The 12,367-nt window shown below is 43.7% G+C and overlaps 1 protein-coding gene across 4 annotated transcripts in view; it reads left to right on the top strand.

Annotated features, from left to right (window-relative positions):
- NARS2 (asparaginyl-tRNA synthetase 2, mitochondrial) overlaps nt 1–12,367 on the top strand; it is a 48,488-nt gene that overhangs the window by 16,977 nt on the left and 19,144 nt on the right. For 2 of the 4 annotated variants that reach the window (XM_002190220.7, XM_072926772.1), the window contains one exon: nt 11,707–11,839. The exons of the other annotated variants lie outside the window; for them this stretch is intronic. In XM_002190220.7, coding sequence (XP_002190256.5) covers nt 11,707–11,839 — 133 coding nt within the window. The remainder of the gene's footprint in view (nt 1–11,706; nt 11,840–12,367) is intronic. 4 annotated transcript variants of the gene reach the window in all.

Below are 12,367 nucleotides of genomic sequence, written 5' to 3'. Positions count from 1 at the left end.
AAAAAACTCCAGCAGTGATTCTCAACATTGCATATGAGGCATGGACAGCAAACACTATTAGAAATACAGGTCAGAACTCCCTGATGAAAAGGCCAATCTTTAAAGTTCACGTTTTCCAAAGCTAGTATTTTATCCCTCCCATTTTCAGAAGGTTTCCGCTCCACAGTAACTGATCACTTTAGGAGTGTTTTTAAAGTCACCATAAGTTCATGATGAGCCCCGCTTGGTACATGGCAAACAACTGCAGTGTAACCTGCCTGAGATCTAAGGCTCTAGCAGCAGTCCAGCTGGCCAGCAGTGATTTGGCTGAAGTACCGTGTCTGAGGAGAATCTACATTGCAGCTACTCAGAAAAATGTGCCTTCAAATAAGGATTGTTGTGCTCATTTCATGCCAGCTACTCAATGTACTAATTTAGTTAATTTATTGGGAAAATTCAGTATAGATGAAAACCAAGCACATTATGAAAGAGAAGTCTCTCTTTGACAGACTTGACACTTTGACCCTTAGTTTTAGAGTAGTAAAAAGTGAGTTTTCCACCTCCAAAATGGGAATATTCTGGTCTTCCCAATCAACAAATCAGGTAAAACAGTAAAGATTTATCTGTTTTGGATTTGATTCCATGAAATCTACCCTTTGTTTTAGCCAGGCTAAATTCTGTCTATAAAATTATCTAGTCTTCGAAAATTACCCTTAGCTTAGGTATAATGTTAAGTGTTGCAGTCTTGAGGCTCTCGAGAACACTTTGTTCCTGAGAATTTGTGAGAAGAGACTGAGATAGAAATGCTGAGGAGAACCTTCCCCACACAGTCTTGACCCATATTCTCTTGTGACATGTAGGTCTTGGAAGAGAGACAAATCCTCCAGAAGTCCATGACAAAGTAGAAGTGGAGCAGGATAGATATGAGAGGCAGGTAGGAATTTGTCTTTGGGGAGGTGTATGTAGAAGGGGAGCAGAAGGCCAAGCAGAAGTCATGTAATTTTGGGGTTAGCTTTTAGCTTTACAGAGCTCATGAGCAACCTCCAAGCTGTGGCTGGAAAGGGAGGTATGGAGAAGACTTACCAGATGAATCTGTAATCACATCTTCTGTGTCCTTGCAGACCACAGGGGATCACCTGAATGCCCATGCCTGTGCATTGTCCAGGGCTCAGGGCTCTGTTTCATGGCAGGGTTGCTTGGGATGTTATTCCCGATCACGGGAGAGAGCAGTGAGCCATTTATAGTTGGTGAGTTTTTACTTTGAGGAAAAGTGGGAAGAGAGATGTTCCTGCGTTTATTGACCGTCTGCTGTGCTGTGTGTGCTTGTTATTGAAGGCAAGGTCAGAGGAGTTCATCTTGTCTCAGTGTGACACGAACAGCCTACTTGGCACAACTTCTCATTTCTTTGTGCCTCATCCTAGCAGTGATGGCATCTGGGCTGTCTGCTCAGCGTGTCTGAATCATTGTCAGTTGCTGTAAATCCATGGGCTTTTTAAGGTCTCCAGAAAAGTCTTTATTCAGTAATACAGCTCTCCCCTTCAGTCTCCTCGGTCTCTGATGAGTCAGTAACCAGTGTGTGTGGTACAAGTGTAGGGCTGTCTGTGTCCTGATAGCTGCTTCAAAATGTCATTGGTTTGCTGTGAAGTCCATGTGGTATTTCCTTGCCCCTCAATCCTCTGGTGAGGACAAAGGCCCCCTTGGGGACCTGAACTGGGCTGGAGGGTCTGTAACAGCTGAGGATGATTCAGAAGCATACTGGAGACAGCCAAAGCCATTTGGTGTCAAGAAGTACAGTTCACTGGCTGCAGTAATTTTATTTTTTTATTATTCTCCTTTCCCACAGGCTGGACCTGCTCGTCTCTTTTCAGCCCTTCTTGTTAATAGTTTAACATCAGTGTTTTTCCCATGTGCCACATTTCATCCCAGGCCCTGTCTGTTCTGCCTTTTGCATCATGAGCTTAAATAAAATTGCTTTTACTTCTGGGAGCTATCCCCTCCCTAAATGGCAGCATAAGTTATCTCATATTCCTTGCCTTCCTCAGCCGTGTTTATTCTCTCTCTTATCAGGCCTTCACTAGGTTTCTCCTCTCTTGTTCATCTCACATTGTCTTGAAGTTTCCTGCAAATGGGTAAAAGGCTGAAGGGCAACCTAATAGCAGCCTGTTAGGACCTGCAAGGAGGTTCTCCGAAGACAGGCCCACTCCTTGCAGTGGTGAATGACAGGAGGACAAGAAGCAGTGGGAATAAGTTGAGAAAATTGAAGTGCTCTGTGGACATAGCGGGGAAGATAATGGAGAGATCAGTCAAGCATGGAAAAAGATTGACAAGAGAAACTGTGTGCTCTTCATCAGAAACACAGCTAGGTGGAGCCTTGAGCTGCTCTGGCCTTCTTGCTGACCCTGCTTTGAACAGAAGACTGAGCCAATGACCTCCTGAGATCCCTTGCAGCCCAACTGATTTTCTTCTTCTTAGTTTTTTTTTCTTGCCTTTGTTCTCATTGTCCTCTCCACTTATTTCAGGCACAATTCATCTTGGTGAAGATGGTATCTTTCTAGCTCAATTTCACTTCAACATCCCCGAGACTTGTTTTTTTCCTGCTAACTTAAAAACTCAGCCTTTCATTCAGACTTCTGCCTGCTAACACCTACTTATCAAACTTGGTTTAGATGCAGCATAATTAATCCCTCTCTCCTCAAGCACATCCCCTTGATTGCTAAACCATCATCTATTCTGCTGCTCTTCTGCCTAATCCAGATGTTCTCTGCAATCCTACAATTAGTTTTGCAGGTTGCAGAGAGGATTTAAAAAGCATTTCAGTCATCCAGACTATTTTGGCTGTGTCTGCCTGAGTTTGTAGAGAGCTGAACTCAGTGAATTTCCTGTTGTTTGCAGAAGGTACTAAAATCACACTGATTCCTCTTCTAAAATGCCAGTACTTCAGTGTTTTTCAAAGCATAGAGGATGGCGAATGAGAGAGAGAGAGCTGTCATTTTGATGTTCAAGAAAACACTGCTGAGCTCAAAAGAGATGTGTTTGAGGCTGCCTTCCATAAAAGCGGTTTCATTCTCAGCAGTCTGGCAACACACACTATTAAAATTTGATTCCAAAATTACTTGCTAATGATGAAACAGATTACATTGTCTTTAAACAAATATTTGCTGCACACTGTACAATTTTAAATTCTTCTGAATGCAGCTGCAGGAATGATGTCCAGTTGTATAACATTCCTGTTGCTAAGAAGTAACAAAAATAAGTGTAATTATTTATCTTGGATGTCTGAACAAAAATTTCTGACATTTCTTGCACAACATTTGTTTGAGTCTGAGTCATAATGCAGACTCTTATAATTAGTGCACTAACTTCCATTAATTAGGCTGACACTTAATTGGATCTATAAAAAGCAACCGTGACATGTCTGGTTTTAATCAATTGCTGCATACTTCAGTCTGGTTCATGACTGCTGCAGTGATTGTTAATGACTTTGTATTACTGGGATGAAATAGATGAACTCTGTAGGTGCAACAGTGAGTCTAGAGTTGCTTGGTTAGTTGGAGCTTTGCAATCCACATGGATATCCTGCTGGTCCTTTTTTCCTCTCCACCTTTTGGGGAGGGTAAGCAGGTAATTGCTTGCAAGCATGGTGAGTGTGTGTTGAGGTTAGCTGCAGTTCCTGGGATCCTCACATGGAGGGCTGCATGCAGTCCCAGCAGTCTTGAACTATGTGCTCTTTGTGTTATGTCCTTGCTGTACAAATCAGGTGCAGGTAGCAAGAGAAGAGCCAGTTTTATGCTCAACTGGTGAAACTGGTCCTCAGCTGAAATTCTTGGTCCTCATTCTAGAAGTAGGCTAAGTTGAACCAGTATGTTTCTGTCTTGAATCCAGTGCATAGTCCCTTTTCCTTCTCTGAGTACCTCGTCATCCCTGTTCCAGTCAGTGGTAGGTGCTGTAGGATCTGTGTCAGGAGAACATGTGTGTGGGGCCCTGTAGCTGCACTTCACCCGTGTGCCCTGGCAACACTGTGGGAGCTGCAGGGGTTTTAGCAGCTGTGGCTTTGTGAGTGACAGTACTGGCTGTCACAGCCCTCTGACCACATGTTCCATGCCATAATAGCCACATTCGTGGTGACTCCTGGAAACTCATTTTACTTTGTGACTGAGGCAGGCAAGAAGCCTGTGGGCAGCTCAGCTGACCATCAGTGGCAAAATGACACCATGGCAAGCTTGATGGCTTAGGAGAGCATGAACCTGTCTTGTGTCCAGGCTGCAGCTCCTGCTTCTCAAGCAGTCTCTATGCCTCAGGAGGTAGCTCCAGGATGAGATGTGAAGTCAGGCAGCTTCATTCCTATTTGCTCCCACAGCTTTCCTTGAAATTGATGCACAAATCCATTAGCACATTCCCTGAAGTTCTTCGATTTGCTGCTATTGTCCTAAAGCAGAATAGAATGTAGACACGTCTTGTAGTCAGCTGAAACATGTTGCATTTTATATGGATTTTAGTAATTTTTTGGATACAGTTGCTTACTTTGTCTAGTTACTGTAGAATTTGAGGCTTTGGAGGTTTTAAGTAGTTACACCCAAATTTTGGAACTTGGCCTGAACCATGACTCCCTTTGTTCAGTAATGCACCCACTGATGCTTTTTCATGTTGTGATTGATACTTGCAGAGTTCATAAAACCAATGTCCATCTGAAAAATGAAAAAAAAAATTTAAACTAATTATCCTCTTCCTGGCTGTTATAATGCAATTTTTTAAGAACATGGGTTTTTTCCACTTTGAAAGGAAAAAGATTTAACCCAGTGGTTCCCTCCCAACATGTTGGTAATGTATTTTAATGCCTTAGAGCAGGAGTCAATGGGATGATAAAATTTGAAAAACATCTTAGCTACCTGTTTTATTTAAAACTTTGGAACATTTTGTATCGCTCCTTTGTAGAATATTTCTGTTAGCTAGAGCACAGGAAATAATTATTTGAATAAATCCTCAACTACTCTGGTGGCTTTCATCAACCCAGCTTGAATTTTCATTGCTAATCGGTCATTTTATTGACTTTAATTAGAAACAATAATATTAAAACTAGGACAAAGCAAGACTCCACTGACAATAAAGTACAGTACTGTTGCACAGAAGGGTGGAGGACCCAGGCTGATGAGGTCTTTGAGCCTGGAGCAGATGACTTCTATGGTTCTGTGTAACTCTTAATGTCCTTTGCCTCAGTTTTCCCATATTCTCCTGCCATCTGTAGACTAACAATCCAGTGTCTAGCTCTGCTGTGAGGTTTAATAAACTTCTAGGTGCTTTGCCAGTTAATTAGGGTATATGGGTCACTTTGTTGTTAATTACTCAAGTGTGCCTGGATCATATTCAAGCAGAGGAAGATGATGTGGGAAGGATCCTTGGCCCATCTTCTGTTTTGTGCCGCTGAAGCTGGAGCAGAGGCTGTGGCAAGGGGAGAGCAGGTCCTGGAGTGTGGCAGGAGGGTGCTGTGCACCTGCGATCTCCTGGGATTGTGGATCCCTTTGGAGGTTACAGTGAGAGAAGCTGCTGCATTACTTCGGTCTGACTGGCTGCAGGGGGAAGTTGGCACTTCCCAGTCCCTGTCTGGGAACTTAGACAGCTTTCTTTTTTTTTAATTTATGTGTTTATTTTTGGCTGCTTACAAAAGGAAGTACAGAACCATCCCACAGCATGAGCCGAAAGCTCAGCACTCAGTACACCAACTCTGCTGCCCAGGCCAAAGCCTCACATAGTGCTACAAAAGTCCTTGTCAAGATGCAGCTTTTCTCATCTGCATTTCCCCAGAGGGCAAGCAGAAATGGCCTGTGAGAGTCTTTAAAAACTCATTTTTCTGGGTAAAATTCAGTCCCTTCTGTTGCCTTTTCAACAGAAATGTGCATTTTCACTGGGCAGAATCCAGACCACCAGACAATAGTAATGGGAATATTATTTGTACATTGAGGTTAAAACGCAGATATTTCTATCCAACTCTGACAAGTATGTTTTAACACAGTCTACCCAGATCAAGGATTTAAAATATTCTGCCTCTTGTCAACACTGCTGGGCATCTGTACCTCACTATCATCCTTAGGAGCCCTGGACTTCCAGCTCCTCCAAAAACTAGACCTGGGAAACATTGGGCTGATCTTTTGAATGGTTGCCGGTGTGTGTGGTTTTGTGCACAGGGCCAGAACATCTTTCAAAATACAAATTTCGGCATCCCTGAACAATCCCATTTATGTTCAGGTCAAGCACTGCAGCTAACTGGTGCATCCTGTCAGCTGAGCAAAGTCACCTGCTTATTTCAGTGGAGCAGGCAGGTCTTCCATGCTCAAAATGAATTTGGTCATGCCACAACAGAGTGGAATTAAATCAGATGGTTCACTTTATTAAATTCTTCACTTCCTAAGAGAAAAGACAATGAGTAGATAAACTCCTTGGCTTCAGGGTCACCTTGCTGAAGGTTTCTCCTCCTCTGCTGGCATTGTGTGTTGCTTAGTAGTTGGGTTAGAAGTTATTGTTTCTAGATTTTCCTGCAATCTAGATTTTAGTCTGTATGGCAGGGAGAGGTTGGTGCATTATGTGCAGGGGAACACACTGTGTTGAAGGGTTATGTGCTGCATTCATTTTAGCAGTTACTGTTCAGCTTAACTCGGCCCTGCAGATCTTGCCAGAGTAATCAATATATTTTTGTTTACATAGGTATGTGTTTTATTTTGGGGTGACAGCAAGGGCACTGTGAAAACAAATTGCTCCCCCTCTGCCATGTCAGTAGCGTATGTTTATGGCTTACCGTAGAAATCATTGGAGTGATGAAGTTTTGAGAAACATCTTCGCTCCCTGTGTGTATTGGTGTGTTTTAGTGCTTAGCCCTGAGTCACAGGAACCTGCTTCTGCCTCCAGCTGTGTCACTACTGTGTGGTGTGACCTTGGCATTGGTTGTAAGCTGACTGTGCAGGGATTGCATTTTCTTGATTAATAGCCTTGTTCAGAGTTATATGCCCTTGGTTCGACAGCACAAATAAGTCTTTATTACCTCGGGAGCAGCGTGGAGTCCTGGCTCAGAAAAGGAGCACAATCCATTCCTGGCTTGGGAACCATCAGCACAATTAATTCTATTTGGATTGTACCATAAAAGTTGCCAGTAAGGCAGAGATGTTGTGGCCTACAAACATTGCATAAGTTTAATTAAAAGAATGATTTGAAGCAGCTTTGGGTACAGATACTTATTACTTCTCTATTGGTTCTTCTCACTTCCTCTCTAATGAAATGTCAGTGCACTCAATTGAAATGAGCTTTCATTCTGCCTGGCAGAAAGCTCCCAAAGGTGGCTGCTTCTGGAGACTGCTTTAGTAGTGTGTGAAATAAAGGTGAAAGGGGGGAAGTTTCTCCCTTCCTGGCTGTTCACAGGGCAGAGAACACAAGTGTGGCCTGTGCAGCAGTGAGCCTCCCCCATCCGTGCAGAGGGTGGCTGTGTCCCAGCAACACTTCCAGGTACTGCTTTGGTGTCCAAAGGGACTCCTGGGAGCCTGTAGCTAAAAGTGGCTGAGCCCTTCACTGCGCTGGGGTGAGAAAGCTCAGCATTTTGCAGGATGGGGCCCTGGCTTTTGATGCATTTCAGTGTGTTGGAATGAGTACTGTGGGTATTGTCTTGGCCTCCACATTAAGCTCTCAAATTTTCCCAGAGAACTGGGCATAACAAAATACAGTCACAGAAAGGGAGCAATTAATTAAGCAGCTCTGTGCCTTCTTGTGGTGTCGACCCTGGCAGTGCCTGTGAACTGCATAAATGCTCTCAGGCTTGCTGTCCAGAGCTCTGATCTGGGCAAAGCTGCCTGCAAAAGGACTCATTTCAAAGCCTCTCTTGTATTCTTTGGTAGCACGTACAAGGAGAGTGTTACAGACATTACTGCTCTGCCTGTAATGGCTAAGGAAAAAGGCTCAACAGATTAGTGAGCTTTTTTTTTTCCTCTCCTGTGTGTATGCTTTTGTTGGAGATGAGGAATAAGCACTACTGATTTTTTTTTTCAAGACCCTTGAGTGCCCACAACTCAAACTGACCTAGGCATTTTTGGATACTTAGACAGAAATTTCAAGTTATTTTTAAACACTGGAAGTCTTGCAGAGGTCTGGGAATGTTAATGATTGATTATTTGCATCATAGAGCATAGGAGTCACAGCCCTGCACTGAGGCTCTATTGTGCTAGGTGCTGAATGCACACAGAACAAAATGACTGGGTTTGCTCTCAGTACCATGAAATCAGAACTGAGTCAACTCCCATCCCTCTTTTCTGATATATCTGTACATGCTCAGTGTGATACAGCAGTGTCTCAAATCACAGATAAGTTTTTTATAGCAGATGAAGTACAAATAAAGACTTGATTTGTATAGTGGGCATTTGCTTAACATCTTGAATGGCAGGGCACAGTAAACAGTATATAAAATGCCTGGATGGAAAATAATTGTTCATGCACAGAGCTGATAACAGTACTATATGTTCTTTTAGCTGTGTTCTCTGTTTTGTCCAGGCCTCTGGTCAGTGCTGCATTGCTGTTACCAGATGACTTGCATTTACTGTGCTCCTTTGATCGCCTTGCCAGCGTGACATCTGGCTAGTTTCCCTTTGCCAGGGTCCCAGGATCCTGGGGAAGTTCTCACAGTCACTTGTATCTGTTTTTTCCCTTTAGAGTTAGCCTGAGAAATTAATGATTCCTCCCCTCCCTGCAGATGGGGTTTATTTGATGGGGAGGGGGGCTAGGGGTGAGTGTTGTTTTTCCCTTTTTTCAAGGGTCAGACAAATTCAGCCCCACACCAGTGATGTTAGGTTCTACAGGCTATCACAAACCCCTTACACTTACTGTCTCTTGGGGTAGTCCATAGAGTCGCAGTACTAATGGTTTGTTTTGTAAACATAGGTGGTTCTCTGTGTACAAGTGCCTAGAGCTGAGGAAAGACAGAAATTGGTTCCAGTGGGAGTTGTTCTGCACTTGCCCTCCACAAAAGCTGTCTTCGGCATAGAGAGGCTTTATTCTTGCAGTACAAAATTGATCTCTGACTATGAAGTGTTTGACCATGGCTGACATCTTGGAGTAATAAGAGGGTGAGGGTTTTTATTTCTGATTCATTTAGGTATCTTGCAGGCAGCAAGCCCCTTGGAAGATGAGCAACTAGTCATAATGCTTGGGCTGCTGATCAGTAGGAAATAAGTGCAGTTCAAAGTGCTCTTAGTAGTCTGGGTTACTGGAAACCGTCCTGCCACAGTAACCTACAGTAACAGCCACTGAGAATTGTCTCTCCCTGAAGCCAGGCTGTTGCTCTGTGGGAAAGGATCTTATGCTAGCCAGCTAGTGTCACACTTTAGTTTTCAGTGTTACTTTGAGGCCTTCATATTAGTGAGACATTAGAGACCTACACATCATACTCAGCAGACCTGAATGAGTACTTACAGCAATTGTAAGCTTTTCACAATATTTTCATCTTGTGTTTGATCCTGGCTCAGTCACAAACTGAACTTGTGACTTAACTAATTTATTTAGGAAAAATTCTTTCTTTAACTGAAGGGCCTCAAATTGAAATATTTTAGCAGAACCGTGAAACGTGGGGGCAGGTAGAGCAAGAACCTGCCTCTAACTGCTGTTTCCCACTGCAGACCAGCCTCCACAACCTGGCAAACAAAAGCTTTTGACCAGTTCTGCCTTAAACATAAAATGATTTTGACTGCATGACTCACTGTTTTGTATTTGTTGTTTGTATTGCTATAGCAGTTGAGGCTCTTAAAGTTTGGATCCAAGACCTTGTTATGCCAGGTGCTGTTTAGGAGCATGGGAAAAAAACAAACCAAAAAGGGCATGTGAGGAAGAACATGAGTTTCTGTATAACTCAAGACAACAGGTGGCTACAGATGGGGGATCACAAGGAACTGATGAAATAATAGTGAATGACCTGTGCAGTGAGTAATAGTCTTGGTACATCACTTATCTAAACATTGCTGACGTTTTGTAGATGCTACAGCAAAGGGCAGTTTGAAGGAGAATGTGGAGTAACAGAAGTGTGCAATAACATCTCAGCAAGTGAGAAGGGCAGCAGAGGGAAAAGTGGCATGCTGAAAATGATGCTTGAAGGAAGATGTTTACTGCAAAATCTAGCTAGCTGGTTGTAGATGCTGTAGTCATATATGTGAGAGTGCAGGTACAAGAGCAAAGTGGAAACAGTGTGTTTTTTGGAGGAGAGAAAACAGAGCCATGGGGAAAAGAAACCTACAGGCAGGCTATTTATTCAGAGTCTTGACCTGAAGCTTCTGGTGTGTTTACTACTGGCAGCTCAAGGAAAAAGAAAGTGCTCTTTCTTTGGATCATAACCTTTAACCAACATGTGACATGAGGGAACAGATGAGTGAAGCAGAATGCGTGTGTTCCTTTATTTGTAGCACAGATGTCTCCATAAGGGGCAAAGGAAAAATGCTGCTTTTTGTAGTGCTGTTTATTTAAACTTCAGTTTAACAAAATTAGCCTGTTCAGAAACTTCAGTGAACGTCTTTTTTAAGCTGAAAGCTTGCAGAGCAAGATGCAAGTCAAATGCCAGCCCCAGCAATTAGCACGCATCCTTTCATGAGTGTCAAACCATGCTTAATCTCTACTGATCGGGTTCTTTTTCTCCTACATGCTGTCTGCAGCTAAAAATAACATCAAGTTGAAGTTGTACCAAAGTTAGCAGCTGCCCAGTTCATGGTTTTTCTGAAGCAGATTGCTCTCTTCTCCAATCATGGTTTTCTTTCCATGCATCATGAGGGGAAACACAGATGTCATGGCATGTATTTGGGAATTTCTCACTGGCTTGAGGGTGTCCAGGAGCTCAAAATGCTCATAGGTCACAGTGTCAAAGGTATTGCTTGGAGTGCAGCTTCCCACATAAAATCAAAACTTTTAAAGGTGTGTTGGTGTTTGATAGGGAGGTTTCTCACAAAGGAAGTGGAAACACATCATGGCATGGCTGCAGAACAAGAGAGGATGGATTTAAATAGCCACCCAGAGGGTGGCTGGAGAAACGGCTTTGTAATAGCAAATGCATTGATTGCTTCAGCATTAAATGTTCTCCCCAATGTGTTCTCTGCAGTCGGGACCCCTTTCAGCTGAGCCATTTTTAGCGGTGTGGAAGAGGCCAGTTCTTTATCTCCATGGCTCTCTGAGCAATGAACTTTTGTCTTACCACTAGAGGGGGACTGCACACCATACACCTCCCATCCTGCTGGGCTTCGCTGGCCACCCCTCAGTGCCCAGCAGCTCCACCAGCACGGCCCAGTCTGCTCTGGTGAGCACTGGGGTCTCACAGCACCTGTGAAGGTCAGGCATTGCAACCAAAGAAGTGTAAAGGCAAGTGGATGAGGATAGCATGACTGGTATAGTGTCTGCATGCTTCTCTAGTTATCCAGTTCTGCAGAATGTTGAGTTTTATTCCTACACAGTTACAAAAAGTGTCCTGAGCACGACTTGTGTGCAGAGAAAGCTGAAAATCGTGTGTGTGCAACGTCTCTGAGTCACAAGGTGTGAATAACCCTTCTCCACGCCTGGCTGAAGGAACATAACAGCAGCTTATTCAGCAGTGCCATTAAACTTGTCAAAGGTGAAATTAGAAATGTGATTGTTTCTAGATGCTGGGAGAAAAGTGAGGGCTTTAGGTGTAACAGACCCAGTTGTGTGCTGGACCTAACCTGCCTATTCCCTGCTGCCTTGCAGGGCTTTTACTCATGTGTTCACCTTTGGCCCAACGTTCCGAGCAGAAAACTCGCAGAGTCGCCGGCACCTGGCAGAGTTCTACATGGTGGAGGCTGAGCTTTCCTTCACTGAAAACCTTCAGGACATCATGCAGGTGGGCACTCCAGGTGTTTGTGCAGGACTGGTACCAGGGTTTCTTCCTCCTGTGCTTCCTGCCCTCAGCTGAGGTCACCCTCAGCTCCTCTCACCCTGTGTGAACCATGTAGAGGTTGCACAGGTATTTCCCAAGGAGGAGGTTTGCTCAGCAGAGGTGAGGCCATAGAGATGATTTGGAAGGGAAGATCTAGGTGCACACAGCACTCATCTGAATGGGAAGCTCCACAGTTGCTGTATTGCCAGGAATGTAAATGTGCTTGAGTAGTGCTAATGAGTGGCTCTCTGCCTTTCAAAATGTTCAGCACCTTTCCACTGAGTGAGCAGTGTTTAAGCAGTGTGCTCTGTAAAGGTCTCCTTGAAATCTGTATTGAAATCTGAAGAAGAAACAAGTTTCTGGCATACAATGTTCACTGTGGCTTTAGCAGAAGACTGGAGGAAATCCTTAGTCAGCTGGCTTTTGATTTTTCAGGATTGACCTCTCAGTAGCAGGTTAACCACATGATGGATGCCTATACACCTTACTAGA

This window comes from Taeniopygia guttata, chromosome 1, assembly GCF_048771995.1.
Source record: "Taeniopygia guttata chromosome 1, bTaeGut7.mat, whole genome shotgun sequence".
Classification (NCBI taxonomy): Eukaryota; Metazoa; Chordata; class Aves; order Passeriformes; family Estrildidae; genus Taeniopygia; species Taeniopygia guttata.
Note: the sequence above shows the minus strand (reverse complement) of the source record. Positions and strands in the feature narration are given on the sequence as shown.